The sequence below is a fragment of the Telmatherina bonti genome (assembly GCF_933228915.1).
Source record: "Telmatherina bonti genome assembly, chromosome: 9".
In the NCBI taxonomy this organism is placed as follows: Eukaryota; Metazoa; Chordata; class Actinopteri; order Atheriniformes; family Telmatherinidae; genus Telmatherina; species Telmatherina bonti.
Genome location: NC_136627.1, coordinates 11,799,997 through 11,822,795, shown reverse-complemented (window position 1 = coordinate 11,822,795; position 22,799 = coordinate 11,799,997). Strand labels below are relative to the sequence as shown.

The window sequence follows — 22,799 nt, the reverse complement described above, 5'->3', positions numbered from 1 at the left end:
ACAAGTTAATATAGCACTTTAAAGGGGATTTTAAATTGCATATCTGCATAATCTTACATAAGTGGCGGCATGTGGACAGACCGATGTTTAATCATATATTATCTATGTCATACCCTGCTCTGACCAGCTTTAATTATTCATTAATCTGGGATGATGGTTTTGGGAGGAGGCCTATAATTGATTCTTTTAGACATTTGTCTTTCATGCTTGCCCCACCAGCCTTTGTCACACACTGGGTTACTTGCCTGTTGCTGAATCTAACCCACACAAAACACTTTAATTTATTTGGACTGCAGACAAATATGTTAGACTGCACCCTAAGGTTTTGTTTCCAGTGGGGTCTTTGAACTGGGCTCAGCTTTAATTATACATAGGAAGGAAGGAAGGAAGTATATAAAGGGGGGGAAAGTAGAAAAGAGCTTAGCATTGACTGTTTGAGCAGGGATGCTGGAATTTCTGCCTCCATGCCATGTTAGCAGCAGTGGCGCCGCTCTGAAGCCATTCAGTGACATGTGATATTTATAGATCTGTGCTAACAAATATTTAATGAACATTAGCCAGCAGCTCTAATATGGCAGTACTGCTCTAATAAAAAAATCCTCTGACAGCTTGAACTGAAAATTTGATTTTTTTTGCACATATACTGTAATTATAAATAAATTACTTTTGAAAGAATATGCATGATTAATTGTTGAGCGTTGCAGGGCAATTATATACGATTCACTTTAATTATTATTATTAATAATTCATTTAAAAATATTGTATTGTCATCGGTGTGCATATATTTAATTTTATGCTTTCATATTCCTTGATTGCACAAGTTTCATGAATGGCGAGGTTGCCTGTTATACCTCGTTTTAACCGCACGATGGCACTGGAGCGCCGATCTAACGCGTAAACAATACGTCTGACGTCAGGGTTCAGCGTGCTGTTTGGCTCCGCCTCCAGCGTCAGCAGTACACGCGCTGATGTTGTGATTGACAGGCAGTAGTCATGTTAAAGTTTCGTTTTGCTTCTTGCCGTCAAAAACATGTTCTAAGTAACTAAATGACAATGTCAGAAATACTCGTGAAGGAAATGGAGAATCTATCAGCAGGTCCAGTGATACCGAAGAAGCGTCCTGTCGGTAGCTGGAGCTTCCTTCTCGTTGACGAACAAGAAAACCTGCAGGTAAAGTTAGTTAGCATCAGCTGAGCTAAAGGCTGCTAACACTTCGCAGCTAGGCTAAACACAACACTTCCCGTGCAGAGGCCTATGAACGCTTTACTGCCATAAATAAATAGTTATATTGTTTACATTTATGAACATGAATAGATTTCAGACCATCGGGTTGAAACGAGTTTTTCATAGAATTATCGAAGCAAACTCAGGAAATGTAGCTGTTGCTTTACTAATCATATGTTAACACGTAACAGCGTTATATTGTTATGTTATGAGTATTTATTATCTCTGTTAGTACTTTTAAGGATTAGTTACACAGAGAAGAATTGAAAGAGGTAAGGTATCATATCTGGTTAACAGTGGGAGATTCCCTGGTGAGTCATGCAGCACAGCTGAGGGACTTGCGTCTTGTTTCTAGTTACAAAAGAGAGAGGATTATGTGTTTGTCTTTTTTTTTTTTTTTTTTTTTTTTTTTTTTTTTTAAACGTGTTCATGTTGTTTTATGAACTAATAATGGCAGATTAGGATGTAGTTGCACATTGCTGATGAATGCAGCCGCTAACTGGGCAGTCTCAAGGAAAACACAACCTAGTTCCTTTGTATTTTAAGGATACTGTCATTAAATACTGTCCTGCTCATTCAGATTAGTTAGTTTATTTATTTCGAACAAATGAAAGAAAATGAGAAAAGAAAAATATACGTACATACCTTTACATACATATGTACCTAGATATACATACTAATTAAGAAAATAATAATAATCACAGTTATTAATATTAATAACAATAATAATTCCTCATCAATTTGATAATTAAATAAATTTGTGAGATAAAAGGTGTTCCAAAAAGGAGTGGGAAGAAGTGTACACTTATTTAGTATTCCCACCCCTTTCTACTCATTTAGTTTTCCATTATGTCGCTGCACGTCACAACATACCTATTCAATTTACTATCTACATTTACATTCACATATTTACACTTACACACACATTTCCATATACCTCCATTCATATAAACACATCCACACAGATATAGTACATACATACATATACTAACAGCCATATCTACAAAATATTCAATAAATATCCATCTACTTATAATATTCCTTATATAACTTTTTTTTTTCATTTTTCGATCCCTCATCCATGTACTTTTTCAAAATGAAATTTTTGCACCTCTTATTGAATATATTTATGTTTATGCTTTGCTTTAACTCTTCATCCAGCTTGTTCCACAAAGTCACTCCACAGCTTGATATGCACATACTTTTAATTGTTGTTCTTACTTTTTGCTTTTAAATTGTAGCTTTCCCCCTAAATGATCATTTCCTTCTCTTTCTGTGAACATTTAATCTGATGAAGTCATCAGAGGAGCCAGTGATGTCATATTAAAGTGGTTTAGCAATTCATCTCCTGTAATTTATCCCTGCTTGATCTCCTTTTCATCTCTCTTTTTCCAGGTCCGCAATGAGGCTGAGTTTGTGGACAGACTTGGTTGTGCAGATGTTGCAGGTGTCAAGGTTCTCTCGATCTTTGGGAACACTGGCGACGGCAAGTCCCACACGCTCAACCATATCCTGTTTGGTGGAGAAAGTGTGTTCTACACCTCCAAGTCCCCCAGCTCCTGCACGGTGGGAGTGTGGGCTGCTTACAATCCCACTCTCAGCCTGGTCGCCCTGGATACAGAAGGACTATTGGGAGCAGCAGCCAATCAAAACCAGAGAATGCGGCTGCTGCTGAAGGTACGTTTAGTGGTTGGATTTGTTGGATTACACTTGTCATTTAATAATCAGTTTTAGCCTGCAGTAAAAATGATTACTTGTTCATTTTTTTCACTAATTTGCCACAAGCTAGAAATAATTATTCTGCCATAGACCCTAATGGTAATTTGGCACCCAGTAACTAGGGCTGCTTGATTATGACAAAAATTATAATCACGATTATTTTGACTAAAATTGAGATCTTGGTTATTTAACACAATTTTCCAGTATTTTTAAACAACGCTATCATCGTGGTGTTCTCAACACCAGGGGATAAGTAACATTGGTAACATTCGTGATGTTATCTAAGACACAAGGAAGAAGCATTGAACAGTCTTATTGAGGTGGGCAGGAATGATTTCCTGTCACGGTCCGTGTGACAGCAAAGCTGTCATAATGTCATATTATAACCGTCTAATGCACGGTTCCAAGTTGTTTAATCCGCTTTTACCACTTATATAGGAACTATTTTACGTTGGCCTCAATGTACGTTTTATGCCAAACAACCGCTGTCAGGCTGCAGCGCGTTTCTCTCATTCACCTGTTAAAAGACAGCTGATCTGAACCAGCTGATTAGTGCGTTGCTATGGTAACACCCCATGACAGACGGATATTATAGCGCTTTAACTCGCCGACCTATGTATAAGAAAATAATGCAGCCAGTTGTCACTGACAGTGGTATAAACTATGTTTAGGTGAACTTCCACAACCTACTGCAGTTATTCTACATCGACCTGCAGCCGGAGCCGACTGAGACTGGCCGCCTGGGAGTGCTTTAGGACGGGAGAGGCTCCCGCTGCTCCTTCCTTACAGTAACTGCAGAACAATATGTGCCTTCAAGTCAGTCGCCAAAACACCAGAAAAGTCTCCAATAACTCCAGTAAAAGCTGCTAGATTTGTCGCTTTTAACAATAAAAGTCTCCAGATTTAGTGAGAAGGTCGCTAAGTTGGCAACAGTGTCTGAATGAAACCGAAGCGGCTGTGGGAGGAGTTTACAGCACAGCGCTGCAACGCCAGAGACGCTCGATTAGCAGCTGAAGACAGCAGGATAGGAAACTGCAGCGAGGAAAATAATCGGACCCTTTTCTTTTTATGGTCATTGAAAACCCAGATCGTAATTGAGATTTAAATCCGATTAATCGCCCAGTCCTACCAGTAACACAACTGTAAAAGCAGCGTGCACTTTTTTTTCCTTTTTAGATTAAGTTCAATCTCAATATATATTCTGAGCTCAAATTTGCAGTTTCCTTGTAAATTTAACCTTATTGTGACCAAGGTGAGGAGTACAGAGTACTGCTTGGGTTCAGGTAAGTTCATATTTACCTGGTGTAATGTGCTTATAGAGTTTCTTTGCCATCTGCTGCTCTTGTTTACGTGTTGTGTGATAAAAAACAGTTTAAGATACATCAACTTAACATATTACCATGACTGACAGATCTGACAGGGAGCTAACAGAGCTGTTGCCTTATAAGAATGTGACTCGGGGCCTGGAAAAGACTTATCCCTGCTACTGGATAAACTGGGAGACTTGGCAACATGTAGTCATTTCATCTCAGAGAAGCTTTGCAGTCTAAACATTGATTTAGAAAGGAAAACAAAAACAATGCTGATTAAATATATTTACACAACTTTTTCCACTTAAATGTGGTTTATACAAGAAAGTTGGATTAGAAAATGTAAGCAAAAGTAGTGTCACTAATATGGACTGGAATAATAGTGTCCATCTAATAGGTCCTTTTACCTTTTACTTGATGGAGGATAGACTAAAACGATACAATCTCAGCCATAATATTTGAGATTAAATCTTATTTCCCAGTCTAGAGTTGTAAGTTGTTGTCAGCATCATCGTGGCAACTATGATTAATGTGGCCATAATAACAAAAAGATTCTTTTACACATGAAACATTTTGGATGTGGCCTTAACAAATACACAACACCAGTAAAAGGAAGTAGGAGTAGTGCTACCTGTAAAATGTAAAATGTTAAGATAGATGTAAGTGAAAACAAGCTCCATGTCAGTGTAGCTTCAGGCAAGTGTAGGTCTGCAAAACAAAACTTACTGAGAAGTCTGTGAAGAGGTGCTTTTTCTGTGTTGTATTACTTCTACTACATTTCTTCCTGTTCACCAACTTCTCTCCAGATCTCTGCCAGTGTCCAGTCATGCATCTTGCATACCCCAGATCCTAACAAAAACTGTGAATTATAACAGTGGCATGTTTAACTGCATCACATCACTACACGCCTTTTCAAGTTCGACTAATGTTCCCTTCTTATGGATTTGTGAAACATCTGAGGTGGGATGGGGGCTCAGAGTTGACCCACCTCTCCAACACCTCTGAGCCGGCACTAGGCCTGTCATGGTAACGAATTTTGCCATGGGATTAATTGTCTCAGAAATGATTGCGATAGACTATAATGTTGCGCTAAGCGATTATTGTTGTCATTTTGAGACCATTTACAACTAAAATAACAATAATGCCATAATAATGCAAGTACACCCTTTCAAATATCAACATACTTTAATTTCTAAAGAACATTTAGCTCAATGTGCAGACTAGTTTATGTTCATCCAGTCCCCAGTCTGCTGAAACAGATAAGGATTTCTCCTGGGGTTTTCCAACGTAGTTTTCAGGGACATATGGTCTCTAAACGTAACACAGTTCCAGCTCATGTTTGACATGCTCATGTCAAGGACATGTTTGGACTTGACCAGAGGTGGAATGGTTAAATTAAATGTCTTTAAACTCCTTCAGTATGTCATTTTTCATGTCATTGTAAAGTTGTGGAGTTGCCGTTTGTAACATGTATGTTCATCCAGATGATTCATACTGGCTGTGAAATGTTTGCAACATTTTTCAAAATGTCGCCTTTTTTAACAATATTAGAGGGCCGCATCGCTTTACCAACCACGCTGTCTGAGTGCACGCCATGTTGCACTGTCCTGTTTGTGTTTAATGATTCGGTTAAACACCCCAGTGATCGTAGACTGTCAGGAAAATGGAGATGAAAATTGAAAATTATCGTGTCCGGCAAACTTATTACTCGCATTTTTTCGTATTGTGCGATTAATTGACTTATTTCTTATTGCGACGGGTCTAGCCGGCACAAACGATAGTAATAGAGGTGAAATAGCTGGTGGATGTAAAAGTGTAAACAAGCAGCTCTGAATCGTACTACAATCCGATCACTAAATAGTTTAACATCATGAGAGGCGTATTAGACAGTCATTTTATATGTCACAGCATACTCTAACTACACCAAGTTACCTTCACGCCTTTCTGATTCTGCAACACTCTAATGATTTGTGAAAGGACACACTGTTGCAGGATCAGCACAGCTTGTTTGGTTCATTTGTGGAAGGGTAAAGGGGGCTTAAAGAGGGGCTCATGGTTGCAGCCACATGGTAGAACTGATCTGTGAAACAGGCAACACACCATCCATATGACTCAGTAATCCTAATCAGTGTTAGATCATATCAGTCAGCTCCAGGTTTGCAACCTGTCTCCTCTCTTGTCATACAACCCTCAAAGCTGGAATTTATGCCTTTACGTCAGATTAGTGACTAAGAGAATCTGTCTGGTTAATGATCTGTGAATGAAAAGAAGACCTGGCTAAACAAAAAGACTGCAAGAATGTTGTGCTTCAGTCTCTTTATCAGTCAGACAGAACAGGATAAAAGCCTTTTTCTCAACCCGCTTTGTGTGTCGGGACATTGATCAAAGAAGATTTAGTAGTTCTCATCAAGATATTTATCACTGTTACTTAAAATATTCTCATACTTATTTTGACACTGAAAGCCCTGAAATAGATCAGATCATTTATTTAAACTGATAAAGTTTTATTTTCTACCATAAGCAATGTATTCTATCAATCTTATTAAACCTGTTGAATTTTGATCTTCATTATGAAGACTGGTAGTTCCCAACCTGCAGTCCCTGACCCCCAAAGAGTTAAAGTTACAGCCACGTCCACATGAAGAAGAGTTTAACTTTATGTTATCATTTAGACAGTTTCTTCAAATGGGAAACTTTTTCTTTTTTTAACTGGTTCCCAAAGTATACAGACGGCTAAAATGAGTTTCCTCTGCAGGGTGGCCGGGCTCTCCCTTAGAGATAGGGTGAGGAGCTCGCTCATCCTGGAGGAGATCAGTGTAGAACCGCTGTTCCTTAGGACTGGGCGATTAATCAGATTTTAATCTCAGTTACGATCTGGGTTTTCAACGATCATAAAAACAAAAGGGTGTGATTATTTTTCTCTCTGCAGTTTCCTCTCCTGCTGTCTTCAGCTGCTAATCGAGCGTCTCTGGCGTTGCAGCGCTGTGCTGTAAACTCCTCCCACAGCCGCTTCGGTTTCATTAAGACACTGTTGCCAACTTGGCGACTTTCTCGCTATCTGGAGACTTTTATTGTTAAAAGCGACAAATCTAGCAGCTTTTACTGGAGTTATTAGAGACTTTTCTGGTGTTTTGGCGACTGACTTGAAGGCACATATTGTTCTGCAGTTACTGTAAGGAAGGAGCAGCGGGAGCCTCTCCCGTCCTAAAGCACTCCCAGGCGGCCAGTCTCAGTCGGCTCCGGCTGCAGGTCAATGTAGAATAACTGCAGTAGGTTGTGGAAGTTCACCTAAACATAGTTTATACCATTGTCAGTGACAACTGGCAATTTTCGTGTAAACGCACACGTAGTTCGGCGAGTTAAAGCGCTATAATATCCGTCCGTCATGGGGTGTTACCATAGCAACGCATTAATCAGCTCATTCAGATCAGCCGTCTTTTAACAGGTGAATGAGAGAAACGCGCTGCAGCCTGACAGCGGTTGTTTGGTATAAAACGTACATCGAGGCCAACGTAAAATAGTTCCTATACTTCAGCAAATGTTGTAGAAAAGAAATACAAATTAAATATTTACTGTGGGGGACCATGGTGAAAGCGGATTAAACAACTCGTAACCTTGTGTTAGACGGTTATAATGCCCGACGCGGAGTCGAGAACACCATGACGCGCAGCGTTGTTTAATCCTTACTTATATTTATTTATTCAGTTTACATCAGTATTTGCACTTTGTCAAGACAAAGCTTCATGTTTGTTTTCTGAAATATGTGGAAACCTAAAGACATTTTTTTTAAAGTCCCGACCCCGGATAAGCGGCAGAAAATGGATGATGGATGGTTTCCAAAGTGAATAATCATGGGTCATCATGATGTGCTGTGCAAGAATATTTTAAAATGCATCTCTCATATAAAAAAAAAAAAAGCTCCTTATTAGGCGGCAACTCATGAATTCAGTTTTCATCCATACATTGTGCTGTTTGGTGATGTCCGTGAGCTGATGGAGCTGCGGTAGACGAGTAGTTCATATCTGTCTCGCTAACCCTGATTTTTCCTGCAGCATTTCATTCATGAAACATGTCTGAGAAACGACACAAGCAGATTATTTCTCCCTGTTAGAAGAAAAAACAAATGTAAGAAAAGAAGGTAAAAAATAGTGACTTAAAATTTTGGTTTAATCGAAGAAAGAACTCAGTCAAAATGCACTTGTGTTGAAAAGTTAGTTAATGTGGTTAGCATGGTTTGGAGGAAGATCTCCAAGGAAACAGGCTGGAAAGCGATGGTGTCGGTGATTTATCTCGTGTCACTTTATTTTGGACATTTTGTCTCATCCCTTGCATCAGCCTAACACTCCTTGTTTTCCTGTGTATCCACCAGGTTTTGGCGGTGTCTGATATAGTGATCTATCGCACTCGGGCAGAGCGCCTCCACAACGACATGTTCCAGTTCCTGAGTAGTGCCTCAGGAGCCTATCTGAAGCACTTCACACCAGAACTCAGGGCCCTGTCCAGTCGCTGTGGCCTGGATGTACCCCTGTCCTCTCTTGGGCCTGCCGTCATAGTCTTCCAGGAGACCACACATACACAACTGCTGGCCCACGGTAGCTCCTTGGTCTTCCCCTTTATGTTTTCCAACACTGCACTTTCAAAATATCCTGGTTTTTATCATTCTCTCTGCCTTTCCCGCAACGCAAGCTTCATATTTCATAGTCTTTGCTTTCTAATGTAGACTCCAAGGCCACCGGCCATGCTGACACGCTCCTGCAAAAGCGTTTTCATGACCTAGGTTTGGGAACAGAGGCCTTCAGCTCGGTGCAGTATGTCGGCACTCAGACCATCACACCTCCCACAGACTACAGCAGCCTGCTGGAGGCCGTCAGGCAGCAAGTGAAGAACACTCACACACGCTCCCCCCGCCAGCCTGGCATAGTATTTCAAGCTCTGGAAGTAAGTTTCAGACTGAAGTCAGAGAGATGTTTAACAGAAGAGTAACTCTGTTTTAGTCTGTCTTTATCTCCCCTTCAGTCCTCCTCTGCTTTCAGGTCCACTTCTCCTCTGTAATCCTTCGCTTTTATCGTTCCCAGGCTCTGAGTGACCGTTTCTGCGGGGAACTGTCAGACGACAAGATGACGCTGTATTCCTTCTTTCCAGACGAGTACTTCACTTGCTCCTCCGTCTGTCTCAGCTGCAAGTAAGTTGATACCGTCGTCTGCAACCTGGATTTTCTTCAGATACAGCTTCAAAGTGGTTTTTGTTAGAGATGCACAATTAATTGTTAAAAAACCACAATCTCAATTCATACTTGTGTACAATCTCATGACGACGATTTAAAAAAAAAAAAAAAAAAAAAAAAAAAGACCACGAATGTACCGCATATCGAACTGGGACACCACTTGCATACAAACTCTAGTGACTTTCCAAATCCCCTTGGCGAGTTTTGTTTTTTTTTTGTTAAAAGCAACTAGCGACAAATCTAGCGACTTTTACTGGAGTTATTGGAGACGTTTCTGGTGTTATGGCGACTGACTTGAAAGCACATAATGTTTAGCAGTTACTGTCACAAACGAGCAGAGGGAGCCTCTCCCCATCATGAAGCACTCACAGCCGGTCAGAGGAGCAGAAAGGACACCTGCATAAGTCCGCATGCACAGTGAAAATGAATAGTGCATGAGCAAATCCACCGCTGATCCCAGCCTGGCTTACATGGGATGTAAACTAACATCATTTCTGTTGTCTCTGTTTGATCCATTTAGATTGTTAATGTCCAGTTTAAACTGTCCAGTAAGTAGTTTAAAAACTTGTGTTTTTGCCAACATATGTTCATGTTTTACTTTGACTAAAAACAAACCAAAAGTAAGAAAAATACAGAAAACAAACAACAACAAAACAAAGTAACTCTGCCAAAGTGTCTCTTTTGGGTCACTTTGCTGCTCCAAAGTAAAGAAAGTAGCTATTGGTTGTTGACGCTGAATGACGCCATCACCTAATTTGCATAATTGGCCATATGCGTGTAATGTAATGGGCGTTGTAGGAGAGAGGAATAATGTTGTGGAAGAAACAAAAGTTGAGTCAAAACCACCCTAAATATGTTTAGTACTATGAATAAACTTTTTTTATGTTTTTTTTTTTTTTTTAAATTTATTTTGCCATTGACCCATTTTAAATAGGTAGATTTTAAATACATTTAGACCCACATTGCATAAATCACTTTTGTCCTCCATTGTTAAATGTCAGAATATCAAAGTTAACCTAAGGACTGCTGTGTGAAATTTCTAGCTTCATGTCCAACCCTCCTGTTTATATTTTAAGAAACATACCTACCTCTCATCACCTTATGCACAAAAAAAATATTGTTAAAAAATGTGACTATTAAAATTATTCAAAGGTTGTGTGTGTAAGAGAAGACAAGAGAGACATTTATTGTTTTTATGTTCAGCTGTTGCAAAGTTGTTGTGCCAGTAATACGTGCAATAAATATTCATATTGGAAAAAAATGGTGAGAGAATCGTGATCTCAATTCTAAGTAAATAAAAAATCGTGATTCTCATTTTATCCAGAATCGTGCAGCCCTAGGTTTTGTCCTTCTTATTTTGCAAAGTTAAGTGTTCAGTTAGCTCTGGGTGAGACTGATCGCTTTTTTACATGCAGTAGCTGCAGACTACACTTGAAATTTAAAGCCTATTGCACGTTTTTTCATGGTTTCTGGCTTATCTGTGGGGTTAAAACTGTATTTTTTTTAACTGAAACACCACTTAAGCAAAGGTCAAAGTTTATTTTCAGATTCATGCAGAAGTAACTTGATTTATCCAGAAGTCTTAAGCTTGTGCAAACGCATGCTGATGTCATCAGCAGCGGCGCTGGACTTGTCTGGGTCGTGCTGAGTAAACAGTCACTAGACACCGTCCATATGCATAAGTTAGCAAGTAGAGGAGAGCAGCCAACTCCCAGCAACCATCAGTGCTAACCATTCGCCACCAGGATTGAGTCCCGTTGAGTGAGTGGGAGCTAGCGTCCACCTGGAGAAGGCCGAGTCGGCTCCCAGCAGCAGCCAGGAACTGGTCTGAATGTCAGCAGCCAGCCTCTGGTCACATTGTTTACCAGCTTCTCACATGGAAAGTGAGGGTTTGGGCAACTACGGCAGCTAATGCTGCTGTGCGTCTGTTTATTTGGTCGCCATTTGCTGCTTCTGGAAAGTCCTCAATATAAACACAGAAAGAAGCTCCATAGAAACAAGAACATGGAGTTTATCACACAAGCAAGCGAACTTTCCAGAGCTGTTGGATCTGTCTAATATGAGTAAGGCGTGCTGAAGCACCTGCAGTTTTCTGCCTCCACTGGAGTATTCCCACATTACCCACATCTGCACCTTTTAACAGAAATATCCCCAAAACGTTTAGCACGGTTATGAACCACCAACACAACCATTACTTCCTGGTTGTGTTGGTTTGTTTTGTTGTGTTTACCTGAATGTTCTGGGTCACGTTCTGGATTAAACACGTACCGCTGGATTTCAGTCTTGTCTTGTTTACAAAGCTCCAGTAATTTTTCTCAGCAGGTCTGTTAATGAGTCGTCTCTGCACTTTTAACCAATCTCGCGACACTCTGAGCCTCAAATCCTCCATCAAACAGTTAAAAAATCGTTCGGTTTATTCAGCCTTCAGTAATATAAACAAATTTAATCAAGCTTTTTTTGTGAAAAGATAAACAGTATCAGAAGATTTTATGTCCTTTCTGTCTGAATTACTTCATTAAAATCCCTTTTAATAAAAGCAGATACCTGTTTTTGTTTCTGTCTTCTTGTCTCCCAGGTGGGACATGGCTGTTAATGTGTTTACACCTTTTTTTTTTATCCCAATCTATTCATTATATTTACATTTAATAGAAATATATGAGGAGTCTTGAATTGAGAAAGCATACAACCCACTCTAAAGGAATTTTCTCTGTCTCTTATTTTCTGTCCTAATCTCCAGTATGCGCTGTAAAAATGGGATGAATCATTTAAGAGACAGGGTTCCCCACATGGCAGACGGACTCTGCCAGTTTGCACACCAGTACAACAACAAAGTCCTCATCTGTAAGGTGAGACAGCATCATCACATTGTACTTATCCATCATTCTTATTATCTCATGCTGTCTTGCCTTAAACGTTTTTCATGCATCACGTTCTGCCTTTTGGATCTGTAGCGGTGCTATGAGGGAGGCAGAGAGGTGATTGTCATACCCAAAACATCAGCTTCCTCTGACAACCCATGGTTTGGACTGGCCAAATATGCGTGGTCAGGGTAAAAAAAAAATCAAACACACACAATCATTCACATTTCATTGTTTCCTAAACACTCATTTCCACTTTCATTGCCATCAGCTTCATTCTCTCCCCTCCTCTCCGTTTTGTCAGATACGTGCTGGAGTGCTACAGCTGTGGGGTAATCTACCGCAGCAGACAGTACTGGATGGGGAACCAGGACCCGGAGAGCAGTGTGGTGAGATCGGAGGTCAAGCACGTCTGGGAGGGGGTGAGTTCTCCAGTCTGCCTGTGATTTTTTTTATCTTCATATTCACTTCTTTCAATGTCTACAGCAAAAATAAAATCACCTGACATGAAGAAACGACGTAATTTGACAGCATTTTATTAATAATTGAAAGAAAAGATGGAGAAAAATACATTTCAGTCGTATGAAACACTACTTTTTCTTCTGGTTTGATCTCCCTCTCTCCGCTCAGTCTGACAGCTTCCTGACCAGCCACCAGAACGCCGCCCAGAGGGTCCTGGATGGGATGAATTATGTGATCCAGTCAGTGTCTGAATATGGCACCGGCCCAACTAAAGCTGTCACAGCCTGGCTCACCGACCAAGTGGCACCTCCGTACTGGAGAGCCAACGCTGATATTACAGTAAGGATGAAGCAGCAGAGAAACGGAGCCTCTGACTCGGTTAGGACTCCATGTGTGCTGTCATTTTACCGCCTCCTCTCCTTCCTGCCTGTCAGGCCTGTCACGGGTGTCAGAAGGTGTTCGAGGAGAACGAGAGGAAGCATCACTGTCGATCATGTGGCGAGGGTTTCTGCCATCCTTGTTCCAGCCACAGGATGCCGGTGCCAGAGAGGGGCTGGGGCAGCGGTCCTGTCAGGGTGTGTAAGGACTGCTACCGCCAGGGAGGACCGCCTGACACCAACAGTGAGGGTAAGACACTGAGTCTACTTTCACAGATTTAATATAGAATGATTTGTGTTTAATGTGTCTTCATATGTTCACACCTCTTTAATGTAGTGTGTAAAGTGGAGCCTCGTGGTCTAATAGCCCGCAGAGTGACCGAGGTGGCCCAGTCTACACTGGACATGGTCACCACAGCTGTGGACTACCCACTCTGTGAGTACAGCTGCATATTCCTCACTGTACCTTGTTCAGGATTATTACAATCACACACTGATTTAGTCAGTTTTAGCACCCAACCCTGTTGTTTCTGTTAGCAGGTAACTGCACAACCCAATCCACTTTATTTATAAAGCACAGAATGTCGTCAAACTGCTGCACAGAGTCGAACATCACAAAATAAAAATAACATGAAATAATAATGTCGTTAAAATAATAAAAACAGGTAAACAATTAAAAATAAATACCCAATAAAATAATTAAAAGGAAAAATAAAACAAATAAAAGACACAGAGGAGCACACAACTCACACAGTGTTAAAAGCCAAAGAATAAAAGTGGGGCTTTAGACGAGACTTAAAGGTGGAGTATGTACGATTTTATATTTTCAAAATAAATTAACTAAAAAAATAACTACAATCATAATTAGATAGGTTTTTTTTAAACATGTAAGTTCCAGTCTGTCCATATTTGATGCGTTATTAAATTACAAGTTTATTTAATGACAAATGACAAAAAGCACTTTTTTTTTTTTTTTTTTTACTGGTAGGCAAACATTTAAGAAAGGTCTTTGTCATTAATTAAACTTGTAATTTAATAACACATCAAATATGGACAGACTGGAACCTAGATGTTTAAAAAAAAACATTTAATTATGATTGTAGTTATTTTTTTTAGTTAATTTATATTGAAAATACTGAAAATCTTACATATTCCACCTTTAAAGAACTCCACTGTGGGGGCAGCTCAGACATGGAGGGGCAGAGTCCAGAGTCTAGGACCGACTACGGAGACCAACCTGTCCCCTCTAGTCTTAAGTCTCGTCTTCAGCACCACAAGCTGGGACTGGCCCTGAGTGTCAAGGTGGCAGTGAAGGACATAAACGCACAGATGCAGGTTTAAGACTGATTCAATGCGAACGGAAGAACTCGGGGAACTAACACAATGATCCAGAAACTAAAGACAAAAAACTGCGGTGTATAAATACGCAGAACACAACGAGACACAGGTGAAACAAGTTAACTGAATGAACCCAGGTAAACTACTGAACACAGACAAAGGCAAAACAGGAACAACCTACAAAATAATAACAGGAGACCAGGAACAAAAGACACTGGAAAACATGACCTCATGACACTGAGACTTCAAAGTGCAAACTGGGATGTAAAATTAGAGGCATTTGGGAATGTATTGAGGGTCCAGTCCATTTAAAGCTTTAAAAACAAACAATAAGATCTTAAAATCCATTCTAAAACGTCCAGGCAGCCGGTGGGGAGAAGCTAACATCGGGGAGATGCGATCATGTTTTCTGGTACCAGTTAAAAGTCGTGCAGCAGAACTCTGGACTAACTGGGAGCGGGAAAGAGCGAGTTGGCTGATAACCTGCATAAAGACTGTTGCAATAGTTCAGTCGAGAAGAAATAAAAGCGTGCACAACATGTTCCAGAACATGAAAAGATAAAAAAGGTTTAACTTTTGATAAAAGACAAATGTGATAAAAAACTTGATTTTAAAATGGCATTGACCTGTTTATCAAGCTTAAAATCACCGTCCACTGTAACGCTGGTGAGCTTCGGACGCACAAAATTTCAGTCGGTCAATTTTAAAGTGTCAACGAGACGCTTTTGGTGCATTTTTCTATCAATCTGAAATCTGAAAAGTATTGATCAATCACATGAACCTCATCTACCGAATCAAACACAACAGCTCAGACAAATTAGCTTAAAATCTATATTCAGTAATAATTATATATTCCATATGGCTATTATTAATGTCTCTATTAATAATAGATTATTAGATCATTTTTTTTAACATTACCATTACTGTCATGGCAATAATATTGATAATAATTATTATTGCTGTCATGAGAATAATCATCATTCTTATTCTTACTTCTAGGAATATTATTTCTTAACCTCTATGAGTTGAAGTTTTACTATTGTAAACATGACGTTAACACACCAGACTTTCCAGTTTCTGTTTTATACTGGTTTTTTTCCCCTTTATTTTTTCTTTTTGTTTTATTACTTCCTCTTTTTTTTTTTTATTTCTGCAGCTGTATTTTGCCAGACAATCGCAAATCTGCATTCAGTTTCCCTTAACAACAATAGAAAGATCAGCAGAGGCGTGTGAATGCAAGTGTCTGCAGCTGGGACTTGTTGCAGGTTCCTGCCTCTTTATAAAAGCTCAGTGGGTCAGACTGTATGCAAATATTGCCACAGTGTGAGTCAGCAAGTGTGTGTTCTGCTTCGAGCTGCCGCTGCATTCTCCTCTCGGCAGACGCTGCTTTCCACTCCTCACTTGTCTGGATTTGATCAAATTGATGCGGTGTCAATATCAAAACGACAAAGAGCCTAATCTGCTGTTCTCACATAGAGATTACCGCAGGGCCATTTCTCTGTCCTTCCTTCCTTCTGTGCACTCTCGACAGATTCCCCTGCACCTCTTCCCTCATATTTCCACCAGGAGAACACCTTCCCAGCACGAAGTTTCCCACTGCAAAGTGTTATTTGTCCAGACCAAGCTGCTGTAGAAGTCTCTGTTGGCTTTTTCTGTTGTTTGGAAGTTATTTGTAGACATTTATTACTATCTAGTTAAGAATTTATTGTCACCACAAACAACCTGATTGCAAATACTTCAAATCTCTCAATAGAACCACTTTAAATTTACACACCCAGCTACCAAGAACGAAAAATGTGTACAATCCCTGAGGAATATCTGAAACTTACTGTTTTCCCATCATCCCCCTCTCCAGGTTTTGTGAAGGAGGTGGCTCGGCCAGACTATTGGGTCCCAGACCACAACATCACCCAGTGCCACCAGTGCTCCAAAACGTTTACTGCAGCCATGTCCAAGCACCACTGCAGGGCCTGTGGGCAGGGCGTGTGCGGCCCCTGCTCCACACACCTCAAGCCTGTGCCTTCTAGAGGGTGGGACCACCCGGTCAGAGTGTGTGACAGTTGTCACGCCCGCACCGACAGCCTGTAACCACCACTACCTTCTACACACACACACACCTAGCATTCAGTCTACCTGAGATGGTCCACAAAGCATTGTGACTCCCGGAAATGCTGCTCCAGGATGACAAGAGGGATCAACTTGTCGACACTAAACGGCAAAAACTGGAATGGGCTGAGTTTCTGAAGTATAAAACCTAAACCTAACACACACGAGTTTCCCTGCAGCTCCAGCTGGCCACCAAGCTGCTTGGAAGCTAACTAAGCAAAAGGAAAACCGGACGCATCTTTTTAAACGACTGCTTCCAAATTGTAGAAAGTTAACCTTCTCATTTTATCCACGCAGTTTTTACACCTCCGTGTCATCATCCATTCATTTCATTTTAAAAGGAAACGCCAAGAACGCTGGAAAATCTTGACATTTTTAGCTCCCCAAGTCCAAAGCCACGTGGTCTTCTGTCTGACTCTGGAAAAGCTGAGATGACTTTGTCCTGCCGCCTCTCGACTCTCTGACCTGCATCTGAATCACTGCGCGAGGAACGAGCGGTCTGAGGGGATCCTGGCAGAGAAAGCAGCAACGCAGAAACATGATCTGCAGATGCGTGTGCCTTAATCGTGATGTTTGTTTTCGGAGACGACTCCGTATACGCTACACCTGAAGACGATATGTCTGCCTAATTGCAGAAAATGCCATTTATTTTAGCCTCAATTTAATGCAATTGTATTTGTAAAATGGTGAAACTGATAGGAAAACTTTTATCTTAATACAAATATACATTCCAGCATTTAAGAAATGCCAGTGCGCTGATGATGATTTACCTCTCCGAAGCGTATCAGCCATGTTTGACGACGCTCTCCTAAAATAATGAATGCAGCCGCACTTTACTGGAAAACAATCAATCACCAGATAATGTAAAGTTCACATTACATAAACACTGATGTTAAAAGGACAGTCATTGTCTGATGTTTGTGCAGAAACAAAGAGGTTTGTGGGTAATTTTAAGGCAAATGTAGCAAACGATAAGCTGCATTTTTTTTCTTTAGTAGAAAAGATTCATCCAAATAAAACTAAGGGAAAAGTTGCGTCTGTGTGGATTACTTAGACCACAGGTGTCAAACTCCAGTCCTCCAGGGCCAGTATCCTGCTGGTTTTTTATGTCTCTGTGCTCCAACACACCTGAACGAAATTCATAAGTATGTTGATGAGAAGCTTTTAGATTAATTTGATTTAAATCAGGTGTGTTGATGGAGGGGAAACAACAAAAACCTGCCTTGAGGACTGGAGTTTGACACCCCTGACTTACTAGTACTAGTACATACTGATGGATTTGGGGCGTAGGAGCAAATCTGTGTTTTTCTACATGGCAAATCTAGCAAATTTCCACATATTTACTGATGAGAGCCTCCTGTACAGCAGGGATCCTCAGTCCTGGTCCTCAAGATCTAGTGTCCTGCAGGTTTTCCTGGTGTCCCTGCTGAAACGCACCACACTCTGCATACGTCCGCTAAATACACATTGAAACAGGTGTGTTGCAGCTGGGAGTCTTGGAAAGCCTGCAGGTCCTGGATTGAGGATCCCTGCTGTAACCTACATGTTTGCACACACTAGCAAACAGCAGTCCTAACATGTAGCATAGCAATCCTATCTTATGTAGCATATGAAAATAACAGGAGAAAAGCTGCAAAAAGACTCTACCAGGCTTTCGGATCCAAATAAAACACTTTTTAAACCCTTCATAATTATTTGTGAATGTAATAAAAACATGAGAACTGCTCATTTCTCCACTAAAAAACACACACACGGTGTCATGAAAGCAAAGATGTCTGTTTCATCGTTGTGAGCTAAACCATAAATCATGTTTTACTTTTGATGTTTTGTCAAACGTATTCCAGCTCTTAAAACTCCACTCAGGTGTTTTCCTGTGAAAGGAATGATGAAGATCCTGCTCCTCATGAAGATGAAGGTAGTTTATTTCTGTCTTCAACCATACTGGGCTTCACGTCTTTCTGGATCATCATGGAGAATTTTGTGTCTATCCCTGGATTCTCCTGATGGCTTCCTGAGATATCTACCTGCCCACCAACCCCACTAAAACCACTAAAACTGCTCTGGTTTTACTTTCTACTGCTGCACTTCTCCTCTCCTAACACTACAACCTGGATGAACTGGCTGCTATTGTCTGGTTTCTGCTGAAACTACGTGGTGGATAACATATACAGATGTTCCAGATGATTTTACCCAGACATAATAAAACACATATAATGAAATGAAACTTCTGTAGTACTCTCACACTCTCCAAGATACAGCACTTAAAGTTGTGAAGATATAGTTAATTTATTTGGTCATTTCTGATGTGAAAGAGAAATAAAGTGTCTTGTGATGAATTCAAGAAGACTTTTACTCTTTAGGAATCGGAGGATGTTTTGCCAATATTTCAGTGGAGCTTTTAATCTGTGGCGTTGACGTGCGAAGTTGCTCTTCTGATGTCTCAGCTGTGATCCTCGCTCGCTCTGGATTCATTTGGCTTCCTGACAGCTGCAGAAAGTCATTTCTAGGAGAGCAAGTTCAGTGAATCTCCGTGTGTCTTACCACGAGAAAGCCCCACACGTACCGCTAACCTGTTGTCCTTCGTCTGTGTGTTATTACTCAGACGAATCCAGAGTGTTTTGTCTTCCACGAATAAACTAAAAAGTTCTTTTCTGTCTCAGAAACCGTTTTATTATTTATACATTCTGTCCTGCAAGCTTGTTTCAGGATAAATGAAACTTGCTGCACCTCTTTTCATTTCTTTCATCCTACAGGGATTCAACAGCCTACTATATAAATTTTAGACATCATCATTCTATTCTGTTCTATTCTATACTGTACTATTTTATTCTATGCTGTACTCTACTATACTTTTTTTTTCTATACCGTACCATATTACACTACACTATACTGCAGCAAACTACTATACTATTCTAAACTATACTACGCTACTGCACTGTACTATACTATTTTATATTATTCTATACTATACTGTACTATACTATTTTATATTATTCTATACTATACTGTACTATACTATTTTATATTATATTATTCTATACTGTACTATTTATATTATATTATTCTATACTATACTGAACTGTCCTATTCTATACTATTTTATACCGTACTGTACTATACTATTCCTTTCTATACTATACGGTACTAATCTATACAATTCTACACTATGCTATACTGCACTGTACTATACCATACCTTTTTATAATATATTATTCTATACTATACTGCATTGTACTATACTGTACTATTCTATACTATACTATTTTATACTGCTCTATACTATACTATTACTTTCTATACTATACTGTTCTATACTATATGGTACTAAACTGTACTATCTGCACTGTACTATACCATACCATTCTATACTTTACTGTACTATACTACACTATTCTTTTCTAAGCTATATTGTACTATATTATTCATTATCCTAACCGCTTATTCCAATGAAGGGTCGCTATGAAGGTTGGAGCCTATCCCAGCAGTCTTTGGGCAACAGTCAGGGTACAACCTGGACAGCTCGCCAGTCCAAACTATACTATGCTATGCTATGCTATGCTATACTATAGTCATTTAGCAGACACATTTGTCCAAGGCGACTTACACCTGAGAGTGAAAACAACAAGCAAAATATCAAACAACAGAGGACATTGTAGGTGCCAGTCGGACTGCTGCGAGTCAGGTGTTGCCATGTAAATAAATTTATCTATTTATTTATTTTTATTGTTTGCTTTGACCCCTTTCCTCCTTGCAATAATCCCTTTGTTAAAATACATGAAACAATACCCACAATATCGTCTTGGGTGCAGCTTATTTAGTGCTGGTTTGTTGTATATTATAAAGATATGAAGTATACACAGGGCTACCATTTAGTGCCCATGTGAAGAAGTATAAAGGTTATCTGAAGTTCATGGTGTCTGGTGTCTGGTGCATTAATGTATCGCTGACTAATATCCATGAGAAGGTGCTCATTTCCTCCAAAACCAATTACATGTGGAGGCATCAGATAGGCGGGCAGGGACAGCTGTGACTATCAACACCAACAATCTTGGTCTAAAGTCATGCTGTGGAAATATTACTGGTTGCTGTGTTTATGTCTGGAGATCATATTTCTTTAATTAAATCCTGAAGAACAAATCTGTGCACCTCACGTTCATCCACTGGATATCATTCTGAAAACAAGTTTGGTTTGATTCAGACTGAACCTGCAGAGATGCTGCTGGCAAAATGTAGCTGGTGTCGGTGGTGATGCTGCATCTCCCACCATAATACTGGGAAAAAAATCCATCATGCAGCTCCAGTTAGGTGCAACTGGTCAGCGATGGCAAAACCATCAGTCCCCTCACTTTTTACTAATCTGACTGGAACAAAGATGTGTGAACATATTTTTCTATAACTGTGGTTTTTTTGTTTGGTTTTTTTGGGGGTTTTTTTTTTGTTACACATTTTATTCAAAGTACATCTAAAATAAAAATATTTCCAGGTTTTAAATTCCATTGGACTGAAATGAAATGTTAATATACTACTACTACTACTACTAATAATAATAATAATAATAATAATCAATAATAAATTTCATTTAAACACTTTAAAGCAGGAAAACAAACATAAAAATAACATTATTCTTCAATCGCAATTAAGAATTACACATATAAAATGTAGGTTTTTAAAATGGTCAGTAATTAATGTGCCTCCCATTTATTGACACGGGACTTGACTGTTTTGGGGGCTTTTAGAGTTTTTGGTCAATTTGTTGTGTTCTTTTTTATAATGTGTAAGGAAACAGGAACAAGAAATTGAAAAATATTGTTTTTTTGAATGTTTGTTTTCCTGCTGTGAAGGGATTTTGTGTGTCTTGAAAAGTGCTCTATAATTTAAATGTATTATTATTATTAGTAGTAGTAGTAGTAGTAGTAGTAGTAGTAGGTGTAGTAGTAGTAATAGTAGGTGTAGTAGTAGTATTAGTATTGCCAGATTTCAAAACAATTTTTCAGCATTTTTTTTAAGGACCTGATCAATTCAAGCTTATTCAAATTCAATTAATTTTAATTCAGTTTTATTTCTATAGCGCCACTTCATAACAATGTTGTCATAGGGCACTTTACATACACATCATTTCAAGCCAATTAATACATATTCCCCATCCTGAGCTGCACGCGGCGACAGTGGGAAGGAAAAAACTCCCCTTCAACAGGAAGAAAACCTCCAGCAGAACCCGGCTCAGGGAGGGCAGCCATCTGCCTCGACTGGTTGGGGTGGAGAGGACAGGAAAGACAGATCAACATGTACAATTGCACTTATTCAGGAAAACCTGCAGAAAGAAGGAGAAATAAGTTAGAGACAGCAATATTGGCATATATTTATACATTAATATATTAGAGAAATAGAGCGAGGTACTTCTCAGTGCATCAGGTAACATCCCCATTGCTACATGAGTAATGGTTGGCTAGACTACCCATAACTATAAGAGCAATGAGCAGAACCTGGACAGTTGGGTCCCGTACATGCAGACTCCAACTCAGGAGATGCTCATATCCTAATTATAAGAATCATGAAAAAGGAAGGTTTTCAGCTCGATCTTAAAGGTGTGGAGGGAGTCTGCCTCCCGAACCCACGGTGGGAGCTGGTTCCATAAGAGAGGAGCCTGATAGCTAAAGACCCTTCCTCCCATAGTACTCTTTGAGACTCTGGGAACCACCAGTAAACCTGTAGTCTGAGAGCGACGTGCTCTAATTGGAATATATGGAACTATAAGATCTTTTCTGTACAATGGAGCTTGGTCATGGAGAGCTTTATATGTGAGGAGAAGAATTTAAAACTTAATCCTGGATTTAACAGGGAGCCAGTGTAGAGAGGCTAAAACTGGTCATGATAAAATCATGAACTTGTTTTATCCCCATGTTCCCACCATGTCCATCAGTCCGCGTCCAGTGGTATCTACGTGAAGCTGGCTGAGCCGTCTAACAAGCCTCAGGTTAACATGTTTTATCAGAAAACAATAAACACAGAATTACATTTGGCTTCTAGTACTTATTTGTTTGCACTCTCAGCATTTTCTATTTTTATCTTCAGATAAATAAAGACAGAAGGATCTATTTTAGTTGAAACAGCCCCACTAGGTTGTTGGGTCCATGTTGTGATGCTTCACACACACACAGGATGGCGCTACATGAACACAAAT

The 22,799-nt window shown here is 39.7% G+C and overlaps 1 protein-coding gene across 1 annotated transcript; it reads left to right on the top strand.

Moving 5' to 3' along the window:
* Positions 1–1,051: 1,051 nt before the first annotated feature.
* On the top strand, positions 1,052–16,600 carry LOC306760421 (zinc finger FYVE domain-containing protein 1; the record flags this gene model as incomplete). The annotated part of the gene is made up of 12 exons (XM_079246255.1): positions 1,052–1,170; positions 2,620–2,901; positions 8,623–8,845; positions 8,974–9,191; positions 9,329–9,435; positions 12,215–12,323; positions 12,429–12,526; positions 12,640–12,757; positions 12,966–13,136; positions 13,232–13,424; positions 13,512–13,610; positions 16,368–16,600. The coding sequence occupies exons 1-12, from the start codon at positions 1,054–1,056 to the stop codon at positions 16,598–16,600; spliced, it is 1,968 nt and encodes a 655-aa protein (XP_079102381.1). The 5' UTR covers positions 1,052–1,053.
* Positions 16,601–22,799: the final 6,199 nt, after the last annotated feature.